General features: G+C 46.5%; 1 protein-coding gene across 6 annotated transcripts in view; it reads left to right on the forward strand.

Annotated features, from left to right (window-relative positions):
• LOC139557689 (nck-associated protein 5-like) overlaps positions 1 to 23,834 on the forward strand; it is a 25,949-nt gene continuing 2,115 nt past the window's right edge. Inside the window, exons 1-13 of one of the 6 annotated variants that reach the window (XM_071372785.1) lie at positions 4 to 303; positions 2,988 to 3,099; positions 9,199 to 9,341; positions 9,878 to 10,007; positions 13,798 to 13,905; positions 14,045 to 14,164; positions 14,375 to 14,467; positions 14,782 to 17,448; positions 19,227 to 19,639; positions 20,019 to 20,133; positions 20,265 to 20,340; positions 20,511 to 20,804; positions 23,611 to 23,759. In XM_071372785.1, the coding sequence (XP_071228886.1) occupies positions 9,882 to 10,007; positions 13,798 to 13,905; positions 14,045 to 14,164; positions 14,375 to 14,467; positions 14,782 to 17,448; positions 19,227 to 19,639; positions 20,019 to 20,133; positions 20,265 to 20,340; positions 20,511 to 20,804; positions 23,611 to 23,759 (4,161 nt within the window). In that variant the 5' untranslated portion in view covers positions 4 to 303; positions 2,988 to 3,099; positions 9,199 to 9,341; positions 9,878 to 9,881. Of the gene's footprint in view, positions 304 to 2,987; positions 3,100 to 9,198; positions 9,342 to 9,877; positions 10,008 to 13,797; positions 13,906 to 14,044; positions 14,165 to 14,374; positions 14,468 to 14,781; positions 17,449 to 19,226; positions 19,640 to 20,018; positions 20,134 to 20,264; positions 20,341 to 20,510; positions 20,805 to 21,367; positions 23,451 to 23,610; positions 23,760 to 23,834 lie in introns of those variants that run through there. The other 5 variants (XR_011671450.1, XM_071372784.1, XM_071372786.1 and 2 more) reach the window with 5 other exon arrangements.

The raw sequence follows: 23,834 nt of genomic DNA on the forward strand, positions 1-23,834 counted from the left end.
GGCAGGAAGCCTGCCTCCTCACTCGCCCTGGAACAATGGGAGATATGGCAGCCACTGCAGGCAGACGGCACAGCACAGGGCAGCCAGAGAGAGATGCACACAATTCACATGCTCGAGGACGAACCTTTTTCTATCAGTAGTTTAGAGGAAACAGTTCCTTATTAGAGGAGAGGGCATCACCTTGTGGATAAATCCTTTTTTCAACTGGAAAATACTTATATTGTGGGGCTTTTTTTACGATTGATTTTCTTTAGACTGGGGCTCTCTCGGATGCTTTGAGCGGATGCTAGGATATGAAGCAAGGTGAGACTGGGTGGGCATTTTAGGACAAGCAGATTTGAACATATAGTAAAACGTTTTTATTGTTAGGACTGACAATGTAGTCTAGACTATTTGTCCCTTTTGTGCCGTTATGGCTGTTTAGATTTCATTGATTGATTGTGTAGATATGAGATGTAGAGTTGATGTGACAGAACCACACCATATGACGTATTAGCTGTGGAGACTGAGAGGACAGATGAACCTGGGAAGCAGAAATCAGACACCCACAGGCAGGTCTATGTAACCTCTATGTTATTATGAAACACGTATGACACTGTTGTTGTAGCATCAGTGGACAATTTTTGGAGCAACGCTAAGCACTCAGAACCATGTTTAGTAATTTCATTGTTCAACCCAACATGGATGCGTTTGATTGGGGTTGATTTAGTTTGTTTTATAGATCATAGGAGAGGGGCATGTGTACACATGTGGTTTGCTGTTTAGTGTGCCCAATTATGACAAAGCCTCCCCAGTCTCGCTGTATTGGGACTGGCAGTCTTATAATGCAGTTCCTGTAGGGAGGACGGAGGGTGGGGTTGCCTGGCAAATATTTAGAAATATCCCCGCGAGGCCTGCACCACTCAGGTTGATTAGTCTCAGACATGGCATTGATCCAACCTCTGGGTTCTTTTGGGAATCGTCCCTCTGCCCCTCCCCCGATCCGTTATTCCCTCTCTCTCCCCTGTACTTTCAGTCAAAATCTTGTTATTGGATGATTAGTCTCACTGTTATTTTGTCTAAACATCAGAAGCCACAGTAACAAATGAATCCAATAGTCTGAATATGATCTATGTCACTGTCTAAATGTGTATTTACAGTGACATACTGTATTTTAGGCTAGTGACAGTGTTGATAGTCATGTTGATTCAGATTTATTCCTACGGGTCGTGATTTCTCTTTTTAAGATCCTGTTCAATTTGTCTGTCTGAGTCTTCAATGTTGTTTACATCACCTGTTGACACACTTTGATTGTTCACACCGAGAGAACTTCAATCTGTGCCATCCCAGATTGGCAGATGGGGAAGGGTACTGTTTGATATAACCTGAGACAGCCTCCGCCCGGCAGCAGCCAAATCCCCAAGTGTGTGACTGACTGACATGATTTAAGGAGCTTGAAGGGGTTTGGCTGTGCTGAGTTGTCTTTGATTTATACTGTAGCCTTGCCCTCATTCCATGAATATAGAGTGTAGTCTGCAAGTCAGCTCATTCCTTGTGGCATCACACCAGATCGAGCCACTTTGAACTCTGAGCTCCATTCAGATTACCTCACACACACAGCATGATATAAATATCAATGTTACCAACCTCCACAGGCAAAACACATTCTCAAGAAAATCATTGCTCAAGAAGTGCCATTTTTCACAGTTTCTTGGATGTGATCAGGTGTGTGTGCACCCAATAACACTATTTGGCTATGACAAGCGGATCATAAGAATAATCTCTAACACCAGTTGTTGTTTTTGTCGCACAACAACAGATAGATCACAGGTCAGGATTTTCACAAATGGAACAGGTGTGTTCTGACTGAGACAGGTATGCAAAATGCTCTGCTCTGTTTGATCTGCAGCTGGAAACCCAAAGTGGGAAAGGCCGATGCTAATCGCATTGGAAAATGACAAGATCTAAGGGCTGCTTGGGAGTGAAGAGCTAATACTGTAGCTCTTTATCTAAACTCATCTTGTCTGAAGGAACGCAGCCAGACTAGACTGACTCTGAATCTGAAGCCTATGGCAGTGACTAAGCACGCTCCTTTTTAGCTAGCTACAGTATGAGGACAAGGCAACCTCCCAAATGACACCCTCTTCCCTATATAAAGCCTATGGGCCCTGGTCAAAAGTAGTGCATTACATAGGGAATAGGGTGCCACATAGGACCCACCTATGACAGAGAGCATCGGAGTGTGTTCCCATTTACCTATGAGGGCAAGTCTTGTGGAAACGGAAGATAACTACCGATGACAGTACAGTAATGGGGAATCCCAGATTACAGACGGGTTACATGGAGGTTCAATACAGTGATTTTAATACTGCGTGTCTGCAGCCTGCATGACATGGCATTATCACTGGAACATGAAAGGGGATTTCTAAAGGCTACTGGGTCTCTCTGCTAAATTATTCATCCATCTTTCTTTCATTACACTTTACAATGACTCAGATGAAAAGAAGGCAAGATGAGAGCGAGAGGCAGATTGTGGTCTTGGACTGTCTGGGAGGACAGGAAGTCCATACCAGGCCCAGTCCTGATGGTGACATGACATTGCTCTGGGTCCGTATTCACAAAGCGCCTTGAAGTGCTGATCTAGGATCTCGCTGACCATATAATCTTATTTTAATCCAAAAGGCTAAACTGATCCTAGATCAACAGTCTGAGACACTTTATGAATACGGGTCCTGATAATGACAGACATGCTATTTCTCTAAGGTCTACACATGCTAAAACCACTTTGAAGCCCCTCTCTGGAGATGTTTTTTCTGAGTGTGCATCTGGGAGATCAAGATGGAGCAAGATGGCCTTGATGTCATAGACTATATAAAAATGTTTGATGTCAGCAAATCTGACTGAATACTGTGAGTGGTGGAAAAGGAGGGATGAGAGAACAGTTGAGAGGATGACAGAAAGGAAGAATAGAGAGGATGATAACAAGATGTAATTTTGTTTTTCCTCAGCTTTTTGGCTCTGACATAGGGAGAAGACTAGAGCGAGCGAGAGAGAGAGAGGTGGTTTACACACCGAGGAGTAGGACTGAGTGCTCTGCTCTAAGGAGAGCTGACATCACAGGTGACTGTCTGTTCCAGAAGACTTTTCTAGTCGACAGTTCTTTTCTATGTTCTTTGTCTTGTATGTTCCACCCATGAAAACTGACCCCCCTTGCAATAGCTTCTGGCTGGATAATACCTTTGGGGAGACCCCCTGCTTGGCAATTTATTTCTGGTGCATGACACATTTGTTTTCTTATGGTATAATGTTACAGATTTTTGTCTCCTTTATAAAAGCACATCACATGTCCTTAAGCATACTTTTGTTTTTTATAGCAGGTATCCATTTTACAACCGTTTTAGAGAAACAGGTGTTATGTGTTCCAGCCAGAGATTACGTGATATATCTTGTTCTCTACATTTAAACTGGGAAACTGTGTGTCATTGCACTTCATGTACTCTTTGTTTTCTGTGGAAGTATTATGGGGAAAGCGCAGTGGAGGTGGGAACATCATTGAAAACGAGCAGTGCTGCTGGAATAGCAATGTCTACCTTATGGTGTTCAGGGTTACCCTTTTGTTATCTGTGGATTTCACTCTCTGCTTTCTCTTCATGTCCTTTTAGCCATTGTCAGATTCTCAGTGTCCTCGCTTTAGTTTTGTGGCATTTGAATAGGAAACAGAAGGAGATACTGTGTTTAGATATTTTATTGATGGTGGTGTAAAATATAATTTGCTCTTTAGAAGTTTTCTCTTTATAGATCCTCCTGTATGTCAGTCAAATGAGGATGGGGGTGGGGGGAAGAGGAGGGTGGGGGCGGATGGGGGGTTGGGGGAAGAGGAGGGTGGGGGCGGATGGGGGGTTGGGGAAAGAGGGTGGGGGGGCGGATGGGGGGTTGGGGAAAGAGGGTGGGGAGGCGGATGGGGTTGGGGAAAGAGGGTGGGGGAGCGGATGAGGGTTGGGGAAAGAGGGTGGGGGAGCGGATGAGGGTTGGGGAAAGAGGGTGGAGGGAGCGGATGAGGGTGGAGGGTAGGGGGAAAAGGATGAGGGTGGAGGGTGGGGGGGAAAGGATGTCGGTGGGGGGAAAGAGGGGGCAGATAAGGGTGGAGGAGAGGGTGGGAAAGAGGATGAGGGTGGAGGAGAGAGGTTGGGTGAAAGGATGAGGGTGTGGAAGGGAGAAAGAGAGGATGAGGGTGGAGGAGAGAGGTGAAGGAGGGTGGGGTGAGAGGAGAGAGGTGGGTGAGAGGATGAGGGTATGGAAGGGAGAAAGAGAGGATGAGGTTGGGGTGGGGGGAAGAGGATGAGGGTGGGGGAATGAGGATGAGGGTGGGGGAATGAGGATGAGGGTGGGGGAAAGCGGATGAGGGTGGATGAGAAAGAGGATGAGGGTGGTGCGGGAAAGAGGAGGGGGAGCGGATGAGGGTGGGGGGAGCGGATGAGGGTGGGGGGGTAGGGAAAAGAGGAGGGTGGGGGTGGCGGATGAGGGTGGGGGGAAAAGGAAAGAGGGTGGGGGAGCGGATGAGGGTTGAGGAAAGAGGGTGGGGGAGCGGATGAGGGTTGGGGAAAGAGGGTGGGGAAAGAGGGTGGAGGGAGCGGATGAGGGTGGAGGGTGGGGGGAAAAGGATGAGGGTGGGAAAAGAGGATGAGGGTGGGGGAAAGAAGATGAGGGTGGATGAGAAAGAGGATGAGGGTGGTGCGGGAAAGAGGAGGGGGGAGCGGATGAGGGTGGAGGAGAGAGGTGGGTGGGGTGAGAGGATGAGGGTGTGGAAGGGAGAAAGAGAGGAGAGAGGTGAGGGAGGAGAGAGGTGAGGGAGGGTGGAAGAGAGTTGTGGGGTGAGAGGATGAGGTTGGGGGTGGGGGAAAGAGGATGACGGTGGAGGAAGAGGATGAGGGTGGGGGAATGAGGTTGAGGGTGGATGAGAGGGTGGAGGAATGAGGATGAGGGTGGGGGAATGAGGATGAGGGTGGATGAGAAAGAGGATGAGGGTGGTGGGGGAAAGAGGAGGAGGGAGCGGATGAGGGTGGGGGGAGCGGATGAGGGTTGGGGGAGCGGATGAGGGTGGGAGGGTAGGGAAAAGAGGAGGGTGGGGGTGGCGGATGAGGGTGGGGGGAAAAGGAAAGAGGGTGGGGGAGCGGATGAGGGTTGGGGGAAAGAGGGTGGGGGAGCGGATGGGGAAAGAGGGTGGAGGGTGGGGGGATGAGGGTGGAGGGTGGGGGGATGAGGGTGGGAAAAGAGGATGAGGGTGGGGGGAAAAGGAAAGAGGGTGGGGGAGCGGATGAGGGTTGTGGAAAGAGGGTGGGGGGAGCGGATGAGGGTTGGGGAAAGAGGGTGGGGGGAGCGGGTGGGGAAAGAGGGTGGAGGGAGCGGATGAGGGTGGAGGGTGGGGGGAAAAGGATGAGGGTAGGAAAAGAGGATGAGGGTGTGGGAAAGAGGATGAGGGTGGATGAGAAAGAGGATGAGGGTGGTGCGGGAAAGAGGAGGGGGGAGCGGATGAGGGTGGAGGAGAGAGGTGGGTGGGGTGAGAGGATTAGGGTGTGGAAGGGAGAAAGAGAGGTGAGGGAGGGTGGAGGAGAGAGGTGAGGGAGGGTGGAAGAGAGAGGTGGGGGTGAGAGGATGAGGTTGGGGAAAGAGGTTGAGGGATGAGGGTGGGGTGGGGGAAAGAAGATGAGGGTGGATGAGAGGGTGGGGAAAGAGGGTGGATGGAGCGGATGAGGGTGGAGGGTGGGGGGAAAAGGATGAGGGTAGGAAAAGAGGATGAGGGTGGGGGAAAGAGGATGAGGGTGGATGAGAAAGAGGATGAGGGTGGTGCGGGAAAGAGGAGGGGGAGCGGATGAGGGTGGAGGAGAGAGGTGGGTGGTGTGAGAGGATTAGGGTGTGGAAGGGAGGAAGAGAGGTGAGGGAGGGTGGAGGAGAGAGGTGAGGGAGGGTGGAAGAGAGAGGTGGGGGTGAGAGGATGAGGTTGGGGAAAGAGGTTGAGGGATGAGGGTGGGGTGGGGGAAAGAAGATGAGGGTGGAGGAGAGGGTGGAGGAATGAGGATGAGGGAATGAGGATGAGGGTGGATGAGAAAGAGGATGAGGGTGGTGGGGAAAGAGGAGGGTGGGGGAAAAGAGGATGAGGGTGGGGAAAAGAGGATGAGGGTGGGGGGTAAAGGATGAAGGTGGAGGAGAGGGTGGGGGAAAGAGGATGAGGGTGGAGGAATGAGGATGAGGGTGGATGAGAAAGAGGATGAGGGTGGTGGGGGAAGAGGAGGAGGGTGGGGGGAGCGGATGAGGGTTGGGGAAAAAGGGTGGGGGAGTGGATGATGGTGGGTGATATCATGAGGATGGGGAAAAGAGGATGAGGGTGGGAAAGAGTGGGGCGGATGAGGGTGGGGGAAAGGATGAGGGAAAGAGGATGAGGGTGGTGGGGGGAAAGAGGAGGGGGGAGCGGAGGAAGGTGGTGGGGGTAAGAGGGGGAAGTGGAGGAGGGTGGTGGGGGGAAAGAGGAGGGTGAGGGTGGGGGGAGCGGGTGGGGTGGAGGATGAGAGTGGAGGGAGCAGATGAGGATGAGGGTGGGGTTGGAGGAGAGGGTGGGGGATGAGGTGGGGTTGTAGGATAGGGTGGGGTGGGGGGAGCAGATGAGGGTGGGGAAAAGAGGATGAGGGTGGGGAAAAGAGGATGAGGGTGGGGAAAAGAGGATGAGGGTGGGTGGAGGAGAGGGTGGGGGAAAGAGGATGAGGGTAGGTGGGTGGGGAAAGAGGGGAGTGGTGGGTGGGTGGGAAAGAGGGGAGTGGTGGGTGGGTGGGAAAGAGGGGGGTGGGGGGAGGATGAGGGTGGGGGAAAGAGGAGGGTGGAGGAAAGAGGATGAGGGTGGGTGGGTGGGAAAGAGGGGGTGGGGGCGGATGAGGGTGGAGGAGAGGGTGGGTGGGAAAGAGGATGAGAGTGGAGGGAGCAGATGAGGATGAGGGTGGGGTTGTAGGAGAGGGTGGGGTGGGGGGAGCAGATGAGGGTGGGGGGAGCAGATGAGGGTGGGGGGAGCAGATGAGGGTGGGTGGAGGAGAGGGTGGGGGAAAGAGGAGGGTGGAGGAAAGAGGATGAGGGTGGGTGGGAAAGAGGGGGCGGATGAGGGTGGAGGAGAGGGTGGGTGGGAAAGAGGATGAGAGTGGAGGGAGCAGATGAGGATGAGGGTGGGGTTGGAGGAGAGGGTGGGTGGGGGGAGCAGATGAGAGTGGGGGAAAGAGGATGAGGGTGGGTGGGAAAGAGGGGGGTGGTGGGTGGGAAAGAGGGGGTGGGGGAAAGAGGATGAGGGTGGGTGGGAAAGAGGGGGCGGATGAGGGTGGAGGAGAGGGTGGGTGGGAAAGAGGATGAGGGTGGAGGAGAGAGGTTGGGTGAAAGGATGAGGGTGTGGAAGGGAGAAAGAGAGGTGGGGGAGGGAGGGTGGGGTGAGAGGATGAGGGTGGAGGATAGAGGTGGGGGAGGGAGGGGGGGTGGGGGAAGGGAGGGTGAGAGGTGGGGGAAGGGAGGATCAGGGTGAGGTGGAGGAGAGAGGATGAGGGTGGAGGAGAGAGGTGTGGAAGGGAGGATCTAGAATGGACTCATCCTGACAGTATGTTTGTTGTAGAATGGACTCATCCTGACAGTATGTTTGTTGTAGAATGGACTCAACATGACAGTATGTTTGTTGTAGAATGGACTCATCCCGACAGTATGTTTGTTGTAGAATGGACTCATCCTGACAGTATGTTTGTTGTAGAATGGACTCATCCTGACAGTATGTTTGTTGTAGAATGGACTCATCCTGACAGTATGTTTGTTGTAGAATGGACTCAACATGACAGTATGTTTGTTGTAGAATGGACTCATCCCGACAGTATGTTCTATGGGCTTTGACAAAAGTATCGCAGTGTGCTATAGATTACTATAGATTCCTCAGTTATCTAGCTAAAGCCAGCAAACAGATGGATACACCAGTTATACATGTATCTGATCCAACACATCCAGTCTAACATGGCAGAATAGTGTTACATCTCTCCATCATCAAGAACCTTACACTAGAGGGATTTACTGTTCCATTCTCAGAAGAGAATGTCTTTATCGCTAAACACTCCCTGTTATTTGAGGTACAGTTGAAGTCGGAAGTTTTTCACAATTCCTGACATTTAATCCTAGTAAAAATGTCCTTTCTTAGGTCAGTTAGGATCACCACTTTATTTTAAGAATATGAAATGTCAGAATAATGGTAGAGAGAATGATTTATTTCAGCTTTTATTTCTTTCATCACATTCCCAGCGGGTCAGAAGTTTACATTTCGGGTAGCCTTCCACAAGCTTCCCATACTAAATTGGGTGAATTTTGGCCCATTCCTCCTGACAGAGCTGGTGTAACTGAGTCAGGTTTGTATGCCTCCTTGCTCGCACACGCTTTTTCAATTCTGCCTCCTTGCTCGCACACGCTTTTTCAGTTCTGCCCACACATGTTCTATAGGATTGAGGTCAGGGCTTTGTGATGGCCACTCCAATACCTTGACTTTGTTGTCCTTAAGCCATTTTGCCACAACTTTGGAAGTATGCTTGGGGTCATTGTCCATTTGGAAGACCCATCTGCGACCAAGCTTTAACTTCCTGACTGATGTCTTGAGATGTTGCTTCAATATATCCACATAATTTTCCTGCCTCATGATGCCATCTATTTTGTAAAGTGCACCAGTCCCTCCTGCAGCAAAGCACCCCCACAACATGATGCTGCCACCCCCGTGCTTCACGATTGGGATGGTGTTCTTCGGCTTGCAATCGTCCCCCCTTTTCCTCCAAATATAACAATGGTCATTATGGCCAAAGAGTTCTATTTTTGTTTTATCAGACCAGATGACACTTCTCTAAAATGTATGATCTTTGTCCCCATGTGCAGTTGCAAACCGTAGCCTGGCTTTTTTATGGCGGTTTTGAAGCAGTGGCTTCTTCCTTGCTGAGCGGCCTTTCAGGTTATGTCGATATAGAACTCGTTTTACTGTGGATATAGATACTTTTGTACCTGTTTTCTCCAGCATCTTCACAAGGTCCTTTGCTGTTGTTTTGGGATTGATTTGCACTTTTTGCACCAAAATACGTTCATCTCTAGGAGACAGAACACGTCTCCTTCCTGAGCGATATGACAGCTGCGTGGTCCCATGGTGTTTATACTTGCATACTATTGTTTGTACAGATGAACGTGGTACCTTCAGGCATTTGGAAGTTGCTCCCAAGGATGAACCAGACTTGCGGAGGTCTACAATTGTTTTTCTGAGGTCTTGGCTGATTTCTTTTGATTTTCCCATGATGTCAAGCAAAGAGGCACTGAGTTTGAAGGTAGGCCTTGAAATACATCCACAGGTACACCTCCAATTAAATCAAATTATGTCAATTAGCCTATCAGAAGCTTCTAAAGCCATGACATCATTTTCTGGAATTTTCCAAGCTGTTTAAAGGCACAGTCAATTTAGTGTATGTAAACTTCTGACCCACTGGAATTGTGATACAGTGAAATAATCTGTCTGTAAACAATTGTTGGAGAAATGACTTGTGTCATGATGCACAAAGTAGATGTCCCAACCGACTTGCCAAAACTATAGTTTGCTAACAAGAAATTTGTGGAGTGGTTGAAAAATGAGTTTTAATGACTCCACCTTAAGTGTATGTAAACGTCCAACTTCAACTGTAGATTATTGCCTTGAGATGAGGCTGTTATGTCTCCTATGGTCTAGCTGTTAGATGCCATAGGAGTCTACAGCCATGTCTCAAGGCAAGGGTAGACTTATGCTTGTGGTTACGTAGTGCATTGTGGTTTTGTGAGTAAAGTGAGACGATTGTAACATTAGAAACCGCCTTCTTGTGTTCATGATGAGAACCATGTCTGATGAGACAGAACCAAGGATGTGTGATGAAAACCTGGAGTCAGACGAGGGAGACGTTGAGGACTACCTAGAGGAAGAGGAGAACAGCGGAGAACTGATGGACCGACTCAGAGAGCTGGAGGTGAGCCAACCACCATCACAATTAAATGAATACAAGAATACATCTCAAATTATATCATGTTTTAAATATTATATAATTTTACCACATTCAGCGCTTTTATTTCTGTAGAAAGAGGAGGAAGGGAAGCGCTACTAAGGTACACAATAGTACATTTTGGTAGACAGAAGATGCTCTTTGGTGAAAGGGGTGAATTGGTCATCAAAAAGAAAGGAGGACCAAGGCACTCTTCATATAATTAATTTAAATGCCTTTATTTGTATGGCATGTTCAATAGAAACAAGGTTTTAAAAATCTGACTCATTTCGGCTGCATGGCCTTCGTCAGGGAGTACAAAGAAATAATACAATGTCCTCTTTTGAACAGCTTTTCCAATTAGCCCTAATTTGAAGAGGGAGTGGTTACAAAATTGATTGGACACACCTAGTAAGCAATACTATACAAATGAAAAAGTGAAATACTGTAGCTATGTTATCATAAGCATACAACTCCAAGCTAGAAGTATCAGAACACCTAGAAAGGTAGTTCTAACATTAAATATGACTGGGAGAAGTGTCAAGAATAAGAAAGCAATATATTCCATATTACACAAGAACACAGCAAAACATGAACAACAGTCTAAACATAGCTGAGGGCAATTGAGCAAAATGTCCACTAGATGACAGCAAATGGATCTATCACGACCCTACAGGAAGGGTGAGAAATCGATATCTTCCATTTAAACCAGGGTACTTAGTGGCCTGTAGTTTGTAAATCCATATCTTCATTTAAACCAGGCTACTTAGTGGCCTGTAGTTCGTAAATCCATATCTTCATTTAAACCAGGCTACTTAGTGGCCTGTAGTTTGTAAATCCATATCTTCATTTAAACCAGGGTACTTAGTGGCCTGTAGTTTGTAAATCTATATCTTCATTTAAACCAGGGTACTTAGTGGCCTGTAGTTTGTAAATCAATATCTTCATTTAAACCAGGGTACTTAGTGGCCTGTAGTTTGTAAATCCATATCTTCATTTAAACCAGGGTACTTAGTGGCCTGTAGTTTGTAAATCCATATCTTCATTTAAACCAGGGTACTTAGTGGCCTGTAGTTTGTAAATCTATATCTTCATTTAAACCAGGGTACTTAGTGGCCTGTAGTTTGTAAATCCATATCTTCATTTAAACCAGGCTACTTAGTGGCCTGTAGTTTGTAAATCCATATCTTCATTTAAACCAGGCTACTTAGTGGCCTGTAGTTTGTAAATCCATATCTTCATTTAAACCAGGGTACTTAGTAGCCTGTAGTTTGTAAATCAATATCTTCATTTAAACCAGGCTATTTAGTGGCCTGTAGTTTGTAAATCCCAAAACCTTCCCTTTGGTTTAACTGTTTAAGACGGTCCCCTTTTCTAATAGAGGCCGGAATATGATCAATACCCATAGCTTGTAGGGAGGCAGCGTTGCCATGGTGTAAGGACTTGTAGTGCCTTGCCATGGGGTAGTCTTCATTACCTACCCGTATGGCGTACTTGTGTTCCGCTAAGCGGTCTTGAAGGCGTCTCTTTGTCCGTCCAATGTAGAACACCTTGCACTGTGGACATTCCAATCTATAGATGACATGAGTGGTTTTGCAGTTAATGAAATGCTCGACGTAATACTCCATTTTGGAAGCTGTGTCAACAAAATACTTTTTCTCTGCAATGGTTGCACTGGTTACATTTAAAAGAGCCCTTGGGTTTGTGGTCAAGCCAAGTTTTTTGAGTCACCCGGAAGATAACTGTGGACTAATTTGGCATTTAGGGTAGGACATCTCTTAAAGCTTATGACTGGTGGCTCAGGAAAGACTTGGCGTAGTAGCGTATCACTTTGGATGATTCCCCAATTATTTTTAATGATTCTTTTAATGTTCTCTGCTTCAGTGCTGTATTTCGTAACAAAATACACTCTCTGATGTATCACGAGGCACTCCCCTTGGCAACAAGTTCTCTCTGTCAAGTAATCCAGCCCTTATACCTGCATCTTTCAGGACCTGAACGCTGTAGCCCCGATTCAAGACGCGATTCTCCAATTCAGCAGATTTGACACTAGTCTGTTTCCTGATCGCAAATTCTGCGGACTCTTTGGAATTGGCCATATGGGAATATTCTCTTTTAGCCTTTTGGGGTGAAAGCTGTCTGCCCTCAGAATGGTATTCCCATCTGTAGGCTTTCTAAAGATTGATGTGTGCAAACAACCTTTGTCATTTTTACTAATGTCGAGGTCCAAAAAATGAATGTTATCCTTGCTGTACTCCATAGTTAGTTTGATGTTAGGGTTAATACTGTTAAGGTATTGGTGGAAGGAAATAAGTTAATCTTCTGAGCCGGACCAAAACAGGCAAACATCATCAATATAGCGTCCCCACCATATAATCCGGTCAAAGAAATGGTTATTAGAAGGATCCAAAATGAAGTCATTTACCCAAGTACAAACCAGGGTAGGAAGGGCTGTAGCAAGCTCCCATGGCACGTCCTTTGACCTGTTTAAAAATACGGTCCTGAAAGATAAAGATGTTATGATTAAGAGTCCATTCAGTCAGTGAGACAATGAATTCTGTAGGAGGCATCTCAGTTTCAGGTCGGGTACTCAAGAAATGGTGCATAACTGCCAAACCTTGTTCATGTTCAATGGTGGTGTATAGAGACTCCACATCCATGCTGACTAAAAAGGAAGCTGTACCTATATTGTTCAACACATCTGTGGTATCTTGAAGATAGGCTGGGAGTGACGTCAGAAAAGGCTTAATAAAGTAATCAATGTACTTAGAGATGGGGTCTGTCAGACTTTCATTACCACTAATGACTGGTCTGCCTGGGTGATTTTCAAGATTTTTGTGGACTTTTGGAAGAAGGTAAAAAAGAAGCCATACTGCCATTGAAAAGAAATTTGAACTCATTGTCTGAAATGTAGCCATTCTCCTTAGCTTCTGTGAGGATCACTTTCAATTCAGTTTTTAGGTCCTCTGTAGGGTTGAAGGTAAGAGATTGGTAGAATTCATCATTGTCTAATTGACGGTAGGCTTCTGTCACATATTTGTCTTTACTCCACACTACTATAGCGCCACCTTTGTCTGCTTTTTTAACCACAATCCGTTCATTTTTGGACAATGATTCAACTGCATCCCGCTCTGTCTTGTTTGGTTGGAGTCAATTTTACCCTTGAACAGATTCTCCACATCAAAATTCACCTTCTTGGAAAATGTATTTAGTGTGGCATTCTGGACGATGGGACAAAAGGTGGACTTGGGCGGTGTTTTTGAGGGAACAGAAACTGCCTGACCTGAGACACTGGCGTCTGTAGTTGGAGAGATGTTTTGCTTGTACCAGGCCTTCAGATGTAGATTCCTGAAGAAACGAAATAGGTCAATCTTTGTATTAAATTCATTAGTTGAGTATGTGGGGGCAAAGGACAGTCCTTTAGACAAGACCCTTACACAATCATCAGAAAGGGGTTCTCCAGAAATGTTGATCACAGCCTTGTTCTGGTCCTACTCCGTGTGGTTGGATAGTCTTGATTTCTTCCGCGTCCTCTCCCTCTCTTGTTGAGGAACCTGCGTGACTCCATTGTATTATTTCTTTGTACTCTGTGACGATGGCCATGCAGCCGAAACACGTCAGATTTTTAAACTTTGTTTCTATTGAACATGCCATACAAATAAAGGCATTTTAATTCATTATATGAAGAGTGCCTTGGTCCTCCTTGCTTTTATTTCTGTTTTAACATATGAAAAATATCTTAACATTTATGAATAATTTATTGTCTTCCTGTTGCCAGGCAGAAAACTCAGCTCTTTTGTTGGCCAATGAGAGTCAAAGAGAAGCATATGAGAGATGTCTGGATGAGGTGGCCAACCATGTGGTCCAAGCCCTCCTCAACCAAAAGGTAATTTGCAACAAACAACCCACCATTGACAAAACACAATTTTTGCAGTAAGGCAAAAAAGCAGTAAGGCATGGGTTGTCATCGTGTTTAACTTATAGTTGTGCTATACATTGTGTTTGTGTTCTGTGTGTCTTTGCAGGATCTGCGAGAGGAGTGCATCAAGCTGAAGATGCATGTGTTTGACCTGGAGAGACAGAACAGAGTGTTGTGTGAGCTCTTCCAACAGAAGCTACCCAACCAGTCAAGCTCTCAGGACCAGGTATAAAGCAACGTCACAATTTGCCCTGAGACATGGCTGCAGACTCCTATGGCATTGGAGGCTCTACATCTACACCCATGTCTGCTGAGTATTTGAAATGAATCTCTCAGCTGTTATACCTCTTGCTTCATGTTGTTGTAATGTATAGATTCCTATAACAATACTGTGCTTAAAGTGGTGTACATGATTGCATTGAATCTCATGTTACAGGTGCAGCCAGGACCCCTCCCAGTGTACAATACACAGCTGCTGCACAATGTCTCTGACAAGCAGGTGGGGTTACAGAGCGACGCACAAGCCAAGGTGTGGACAGAGCACTGTTAGCACTTAATCCTAAAACATGGCTGTAGTCTCCAGCATTCCTCCAACATTAGCTGTCATGACATACTCAGTGGGTTCCAAGGTTTCTCAGATGAAATGGCATTTTCTTTCTATTTCACTATTGTATTCAAGAGACCTTGACTTTCTAATCTCTGTTTAACAATGAGGCTGCAGTCTTGGAAGTGTTATTGAATTAAGTGATTTCAATCTTGTTTATTACCTTGTATTTAACCAGTAAGGTTATTGAGAACACACTCACTTCTATAATAACAACCTGACAATCTTTCTCTCCACAGGGAAATGGGTTTCACCGCACACTGCCACAGGCCCCAGCAACTCCCCCCAGAGGCCCAGCCGCATCCATGGATGCCCTGTCCCCATTCTTCAAGAAGAAAGCACACATTCTGGAGGTCCTTCGAAAGATGGAGGAGACAGACCCCCTCAAGTTCCACCCCTCTGCAGGCAGCATCACCTTCTGTGACTACAGCCAGGTCCTGATGTCCACAGAGGCTGTCCTGGCTGCTGGAGACCTATGTAAGACGCACCAGACACTCTGCTCCTGCTCAGATTCCGACATGCAACAACAGCAGCACATGAATGGTGAAAGGCAGTTATGTCCTACGCACCTCAAAAAGAGCACAGACAGTCCAGTCAAATGTAACTATGTTTGTGGTAGTACTGCAAAGCTCAACTCGACCCCGAACCATGTCAAAGGCACATCCACCACAGCTGCTATCAGTGAATGCCACATCAAGAGCACATCAGTGGAGAAACAACAGACAATGAATGACCACCAGCAACCAGCAGGTCCTAACTCTTACTTGTCAATCACAGTTGTAGATCAGACTAGTCCAGCCAATCAGGGCCCAGAGGCTGGATTGAAGACTGGGCAGGTCCAGGACACAGAGAAGGAGAGCCGTCTTAAAGGGAAGTCTGATGAGGATGGTAGTTTGTTTACCTCCCAGCTGCCTGTCCCTGGAGTGAAGGACAACCCTCAGCTAGCATACTGTGAGCTGGAAACCAATGGGTTTCTCTTCTCTTCCAATGACAGTGATAACGTGTTGAGTGATGTAGTTATTCCAGAGAAAGACAGTGGCCCAGCAGAGGAGGGGGATTTCTCTGGGAGAGCCAACGTTGCCCTCAGCCCCATCCCTTCATCATGTCTCAGCGACGTCAAAGCCGCTACCATCAATTCCCCGTCCAGGGTCCTCAAGTTCCTAAAGATCCCTACAATGGCAGAGAGAACCCAGGCAGGGGCCAGCCCTGTCCGTCTGAGCCCCCAGCTCACCCGCACGTCGAAGATCCCCTGTCGCACTAACAACTATGAGGTGTACCACTCCCCTGTCCCCTCACGCAGAGCCGCCACCACAGAAAGGACCAGGCAGCCTCCTCCTCCACCCGCCAGGTCCGAGTCCTACCCAGCCACTACGCACTCAGCCTCAGCCCCCACCTCCCCGCCTCAGCCTGAGCATGCCTGCTCCCCTCCAGCCAAGGAGCTTTGCTACAGCAGCCTCTTGGCCCCCAAGACCAGCAATGGTGTCCCCGATCCACTGGCCCCTGGCACTTCGCACACACCCAGGGCCTCTTTGCAGAAGGTCCCGTACTACGAGAACATGTTGGAACTTTCCACCTCGGCTCAGTTAGAAGAATCCAAGGTCCCAGAGAATGTAAACATATCATCTTTCTCTCATACCATAACAGAAAGTGACAGGAAGCAAATGAATTCACTACTACAGAAAGACAATGTCCTGAGTCTCCAGCAGCAGCATTTGTCCCCTGCTTCGGACTCCTCATCCTCTTCCTCATCCTCCTCATCTTCGTCCGATCAGGATGGCAACACAGAGAGCCCAGTCTGGCACGGCCACCACAGTCTGCCCAACCCCTCTGCCCTCAGAGCAGCTCAGTCTCAGAGCAGCCCAGCTCACTACGCCAGCATGAAAGACAGAGGATCACAGGACCAGGATACTAGAGAGGCCACAATACAGAACTCTGATCTCTCCCAGTCCCAGCCTCCAGTTCTCCCAGCCAAGAGACATGATCCCTCGTCCATTCCCAAGAGGCCTTCTGGGGTAGCAGGGCCAGGGAGGCAGCCAGCCGAGTCAAGTCACACATTCAAAGACAGGCTGGCTGCACTTGGCAAGCTGAGGAGCTCAGAGGATTTACAAGTCAATGTGCTCCTGCCAGTAGACAAGCCAGAGCCTCAGAGTGAGGAGAGTATAGTCTATTTTAACGATGACAGGAATAAGACCGAGGAGAGCCCTGTGGATGGTAATTTAGAGGAGCAGAGACACTCGAAATATACAGACTCTCTGGACGGTAAGCTTAAAGGTATTCCTGGTAGCGTTGCTTTGAATTTCCCTGGTGGCTGTCAGTCCTACGATTCAGCAGCTAAGTCTGTCTTTGGCTCTTCAGTCGCCAAGGCAGAGCTGGAGACGCTCTCATCCAGAGTGGGTGTGGCTAAGACGGACAGCCCCAAAGGTAAACTGGGCCTCCCGTCGCCAAACACTGACACTCCCATAGTTTTACGCAACAACATGAAATGCCCGGCTTCTCTGAACCTGTCTTACCATGGTAAACAACCTGCACCCAGCATCCCTTACAGCACCAGCAGCCCCAGCAAGGTCCCTCCTAAGTCCCCGTCTAAACCATGCCAGGGCCTGGCTCCCTCAGCTGGAACTGGGAAGCCCACCCTGGAGGCCCCAGCCCTGGTTCCCCGGTACTCCTCCAAGTCAGAGGACAGGAGCAAACTCAACGCAAACAAGAGAAACACCCCAGTGTACGGTGACAGCCTTCCTCCCCCGCTCCCAATGCCAATGTCAGAACCACAGCAGCAGGAGGAGAAGAGACACCTTGTCCCTATTGTCTCCAGCCCCACACTTGGCCCCACGTCAGCCATTGAGGAGAAGGTGATGAAGGGTATCGAGGAGAACATGCTGAAGCTGGCAGAACAGGACAGAGGACAGGTATAAATGTTTGTTTTTTCTGTGATATACAGTGGGGAGAACAAGTATTTGATACACTGCCGATTTTGCAGGTTTTCCTACTTACAAAGCATGTAGAGGTCTGTAATTTTTATCATAGGTACACTTCAACTATGAGAGACGGAATCTAAAACAAAAATCCAGAAAATCACATTGTATGATTTTTAAGTAATTAATTTGCATTTTATTGCATGACATAAGTATTTGATACATCAGAAAAGCAGAACTTAATATTTGGTACAGAAACCTTTGTTTGCAATTACAGAGATCATACGTTTCCTGTAGTTCTTGACTAGGTTTGCACACACTGCAGCAGGGATTTTGGCCCACTCCTCCCTACAGATCTTCTCCAGATCCTTCAGGTTTCGGAGCTGTCGCTGGGCAATACGGACTTTCAGCTCCCTCCAAAGATTTTCTATTGGGTTCAGGTCTGGAGACTGGCTAGGCCACTCCAGGACCTTGAGATGCTTCTTACGGAGCCACTCCTTAGTTGCCATGGCTGTGTGCTTCGTGTCGTTGTCATGCTGGAAGACCCAGCCACGACCCATCTTCAATGCTCTTACTGAGGGAAGGAGGTTGTTGGCCAAGATCTCGCGATACATGGCCCCATCCATCCTCCCCTCAATACGGTGCAGTCGTCCTGTCCCCTTTGCAGAAAAGCATCCCCAAAGAATGATGTTTCCACCTCCATGCTTCACGGTTGGGATGGTGTTCTTGGGGTTGTACTCATACTTCTTCTTCCTCCAAACACGGCGAGTGGAGTTAGACCAAAAAGCTCTATTTTTGTCTCATCAGACCACATGACCTTCTCCCATTCCTCCTCTGGATCATCCAGATGGTCATTGGCAAACTTCAGACAGGCCTGGACATGCACTGGCTTAAGCAGGGGGACCTTGCGTGCGCTGCAGGATTTTAATCCATGACGGCGTAGTGTGTTACTAATGGTTTTCTTTGAGACTGTGGTCCCAGCTCTCTTCAGGTCATTGACCAGGTCCTGCCGTGTAGTTCTGGGCTGATCCCTCACCTTCCTCATGATCATTGATGCCCCACGAGGTGAAATCTTGCATGGAGCCCCAGACCGAGGGTGATTGACCGTCATCTTGAACTTCTTCCATTTTCTAATAATTGCGCCAACAGTTGTTTCCTTCTCACCAAGCTGCTTGCCTATTGTCCTGTAGCCCATCCCAGCCTTGTGCAGGTCTACAATTTTATCCCTGATGTCCTTACACAGCTCTCTGGTCTTGGCCATTGTGGAGAGGTTGGAATCTGTTTGATTGAGTGTGTGGACAGGTGTCTTTTATACAGGTAACGAGTTCAAACAGGTGCAGTTAATACAGGTAATGAGTGGAGAACAGGAGGGCTTCTTAAAGAAAAACTAACAGGTCTGTGAGAGCCGGAATTCTTACTGGTTGGTAGGTGATCAAATACTTATGTCATGCAATAAAATGCAAATTAATTATTTAAAAATCATACAATGTGATTTTCTGGATTTTTGTTTTAGATTCAGTCTCTCACAGTTGAAGTGTACCTATGATAAAAATTACAGACCTCTACATGCTTTGTAAGTAGGAAAACCTGCAAAATCGGCAGTGTATCAAATACTTGTTCTCCCCACTGTATATATTTAAAAAATGTATGCATTATTTATTAGTGACATGTCACATTTTTTCTGGAGCTGGAATTTGTTTATGTTAATATCAAGTATAAAGTATTTCACAGTGTTTGCTGTCAGCAATTTGATAAATAAAGACTTTGAACAGGTTACTGAGGTCAAACTGAAGGCCTCTAATGGGATCGCCAGCTGGTTTGGCCTGAAGAAGAGCAAACTCCCAGCTCTCAGCCGCAAACCAGACATACCACCTAAGGTCAAAGACGAGAAGAAAGGTGGAGAGTGGAGGCTGAATATCCCTTCCAAAATGGCGGGGTCTAAGTCTAAAGGAGAGGGGGTGGGGGTGGAGAGCCTAAATATCTCGATGCTGATGGAGAAGGCGGAGGGTCTGAGGAGAGCTCTGGAGGAGGAGAGGGCCTACGTGAACGGGGTTGGGGGGGTCGGGATGGACCGATCTGGAAGGGGCCACTCCTGTGAGGTGGTGATGGACCAATCACAGGGCCAACTGGCTGTGATGTACAGGGGAGCGCGCTCAGACAACTTCATGCAGCAGCTACTCAACAGGTGAGGAATAGATATAAGCTATGGGATTCTATGTTTAGTCAGTTAGGATTGTTTTGTATTGCTTTTGTTTGAAGTAAAACAACTTAAGTTGATATCTTTTTAATTAACTATCGCCAAGCACTATCTGAAGGGGGGGGGGGCTGTTCCTCTTTTGTTCTCTATTGCTCCTCTATTGTGCCTCAAGCAATGGGGAGGCCGATGACATCAGAGGGCATCATCAGACTAACTCCATGAAGTTTGCCGTTTTTTTTATCGCTGGAGTATGTCTTTAATCAAGCTTAATCTAAAATGTGAATTTTGTGCAAAGATAAAGTAAAATGTTTGTTGCCTTTCCTCTTTTGAACAACATCTTACCTCTGTGTTGTCTGTGTGACTACAGGGTGGATGGGAAGGACTTCAGTGGCATCAGTGTGGCTCAGAGACGCCTCTCCTTTGACTGTAAGACCTCCAGACCGTTCAGCAGACACACCCCCAGCGGGGAGGACATGCAGAAGGTAAACTACAGATTAATTGCGATTTAATATTTTTCTTTATTCTGTGTGTGAATGGAGAAGGTGAGTATTTCCACTTTATTCTGTGTATGTGTAAATGTGCGTTTTGAGAAATGTTTTTTTTACTTACTCAGGGTTCAGAACATCTGATCAGCAACGTCCCCTCAGATGAGAATTTAGCTGACCCAGTTCACTCTCATCACTTCACAGGTAAGAAACCTGATCAGATTAATAATTTTTCATGGGGGCATTGATAATCTCAGATTGTGTTAATCCTTACCAAATCTAATCAATAATCAAATTAGAGAAGGTTTTGAATTGAATCAGTCTGTGAGACATGAAGGGACATACACTGATTGTCCCTGTTCTCTCTCTCCTAGCTTCTGGTGCTTCCACCTACACCCTGGACAGTGGCATTGGCACCTTCCCTCTGCCTAACTACTGTAGTGGTACGCCTGGGAGAAACCTGTCTAAGGTGAGGGGGGCTGGAGCTGAGCATGGCTCCTCTGGTTCTCCTGGCCGGGCAGGGAGGAGGGCTAGGACCCTGGACAGAGAGCCCTCATCCATGGAGCAGTGCTATACATCTCACAGAGAGTTGACTGCCCCGGTAATGTACGGGTCTGTACTGGAGGGGAAAGGCATGCCCAGGCAAACAGCTGGGGTCATTCATGAAGGTACAATATGAGAAATACTGTATACATAAGTTCATAATATCAAATACTGTACATCACAATTCTCTAAATCAAACATATACCCGTAATACGAATAGCAATCCAATGTTTTGGTATAATGAAGAAAAACTGGAGCTTTTATACAACCAAATCTCTATTTTTGATGTAAATGGAATGTTTTAGAAGGGCCCAGAACCTTTTTTTTTTGTATGACTTCACTTGTTTTTGAGAAACATACTCCAAACAGCGATTCACTTTCCTCATCCTCATTGTGCAGTACGGGGGCTCTGAAAAAACATGAACGTAGGCTCCAAAAATACCCAAATACATCCTTTAAGAAACTGAAGAGCTCTCATTATAGTGATGCAGGTCTTTAGATGTTGTACACATCAAATTGTGTTATTCTGAATTTTATCCTCAACGTTATATTCCATTTAGTTGTGACTCGAGCAATACCTCTCTGTCCATTCTAGCAGCAGGCTACACAAAGAATTAAAAATAAAAAGGAAAACACTGCACACTGCTGTTCATGCTCCCAGGTGATATTGTTCTGTTTCGACCCTTAGGTCTTCATCAGGCATCCATATCCCATGTGGAAGGTCCTATATATAGGGGCAGTGCTGAGTGACATCACTTCCTGAAACAGGAGGTAAAAATATATAATATCGGTTCACAATATCAACATTCAATATATAAAAAATGTACAGTACTAGTCAAAAGGTTGGACACCTACTCATTCCAAGGTTTTTCTTTATTTTACAATGTAGAAAATAGTAAAAATAATAGTGAAGACATCAACTATGAAATAACACATATGGAATCATGTAGTAATCAAAAAAAGTGTTAAACAAATCAAAAATATATTATATTTGAGATACTTCAAAGTAGCCAACCCTTACCTTGATGACAGCTTTGCACACTCTTGGCATTCAGAGAACCTTCCAGAAGGACAACCATCTCTGCAGCACTCCACCAATCAGGCCTTTATGGTAGAATGGCCAGACGGAAGCCACTCTTCAGTAAAAGGCACTTAAAGGACTCTCAGACCATGAGAAACAAGTCTCTGGTCTGATGAAGCCAAGATTGAACTCTTTGGCCTGAATGCCAAGAATCAAGTCTGGAGGAAACCCGGCACCATCCTTACGGTGAAGCGTGGTGGCAGCATCATGCTGTGGGGATGTTTTTCAGCAGCAGGGACTGGGAGACTAGTCAGGATCGAGGGAAAGATGAACGGAGCAAAGTACAGAGAGATCCTTGATGAAAACCTGCTCCAGAGCTCTCAGGACCTCAGACTGTGGCGAAGGTTCACCTTCTAACAGGACAATGACCCTAAGCACACAGACAAGACAACGCAGGAGTGGCTTCGGGACAAGTCTCTGAATGTCCTTGAGAGACCTGAAAATAGCTGTGCAGTGACGCTCCCCATCCAACCTAACAGAGCTTGAGAGGATCTGCAGAGAATGGAGAAAACCCCCCAAATACATGTGTGCCAAGCTTGTAGTGTCATACCCAAGAAGGCTCGAGGCTGTAATCGCTGCCAAAGGTGCTTCAACAAAGTACAGAGTAAAGGGTCTGAATACCTACATAAATTTGATATTTGTTAAAAACTGTTTTTCTAAAAAACTGTTTTTGCTTTGTCATTATGGTGTATTGTGTGTAAATTGATGAGGGGAAAAAAACAATTTAATTCGAATAAGGCTGTAACGTAACAAAATGTGGAAAAAGTCAAGGGGTCTGAATACTTTCGGAATGCACTGTATGTTAGCATAATTAGGAGCCACAGTGCTCCCTATCGCTGTTACTTTGGTCTGTAAGAAAAAGTATCTTCTGAAGAGAAAATTGTTGGAGGTTAGTACCAGTTCAGCCAAGTCCACAATACAGTTGGTGCTGGGTAGAGCATTAGGGGGAAGAACTTGAGGCCCTCTAGGCCGCCCTGGTGGGGGATGTTAGTATATAGACTGGTAACGTCAAAAGTACACAGAATAGAATTTTCTGGTATGTGGTCCACAGCTTTCAGGAGATGTATAAAATAAAGTCTCTGGTGTAGGTGGGGAGAGAGGTCACCCAGGGTTTCATGAAATGGTCTACAAAGTTAGAAATGTTATCTGTCACTACTCACAATGGGCCAGCCTGGTATAGGTGGCGTCATGCTCTTGTGAATTTTGGGGAGAGTGTATATGACAGGTGTGGTTTGGCAGTCAACTTGCATGTACTCATTCTGTCTTTGCAATTTCCCCTTCATTCAAAAACTTTGACAGTTTATCATGGATCAGAGACTTTAATTGATTAGTAGGATCCCTGGGGAGTCTTGTAAAATTCATAATCACGGAGTTCTTAGAATTTCATTTTCATAGTCTGCATCACTATTGCACCTCCCTTGTCGGCAGGTTTTACAATAATAGTGGAGTCATTTTTGAGATGGAACAGCTGGATAGGGGAAATGGCTTAAGTCGCACAAAATGGAATATAATGTTGCGGATAAAGACCGGAATGACACAATTTCATGTGTACAACATCTAAAGATCTGCATCACTATACTGAGAGCATTTCTGTTTCTAAAAGGACATATTTGGGTGATTTTGCAGCATTTGTTAATGGTTTTTTTCAGAGCCCCATACTGCACAACGAGGATGAGGAAGTTAATCGCTGGTTGGGCTAAGTTTCTCAAAACATTTTTACATCAAAAATAAATTTGGTTTAAAAAAGCAAATTTCTCCTTGAAATTACTTTTATGCATTAACAATGTACTTTATGTATGGACTTTCATTGAGTATAATCCTGAATAAAATGTATTTTGTAACCTTTGCAGACACAGAAGCCTATGAAGCTCACATGCTGTCCCCCCGCTCCAAGACCTGGACCTTCCCCAACCTGAAGACCCCTGCAGGGCCCACTGAGATGTACCTGGCCGTGGAAGAAGAGGTGGAGACGGCCCCCTATGGATCCCCATTCAGAGGGGTTGGTTGAAAGCATGATAATTTCAGACTAACCATTTGTATTTGTAATATGTAATTTATAATAGGATTATTACAA

Source organism: Salvelinus alpinus, chromosome 28, assembly GCF_045679555.1.
Source record: "Salvelinus alpinus chromosome 28, SLU_Salpinus.1, whole genome shotgun sequence".
In the NCBI taxonomy this organism is placed as follows: Eukaryota; Metazoa; Chordata; class Actinopteri; order Salmoniformes; family Salmonidae; genus Salvelinus; species Salvelinus alpinus.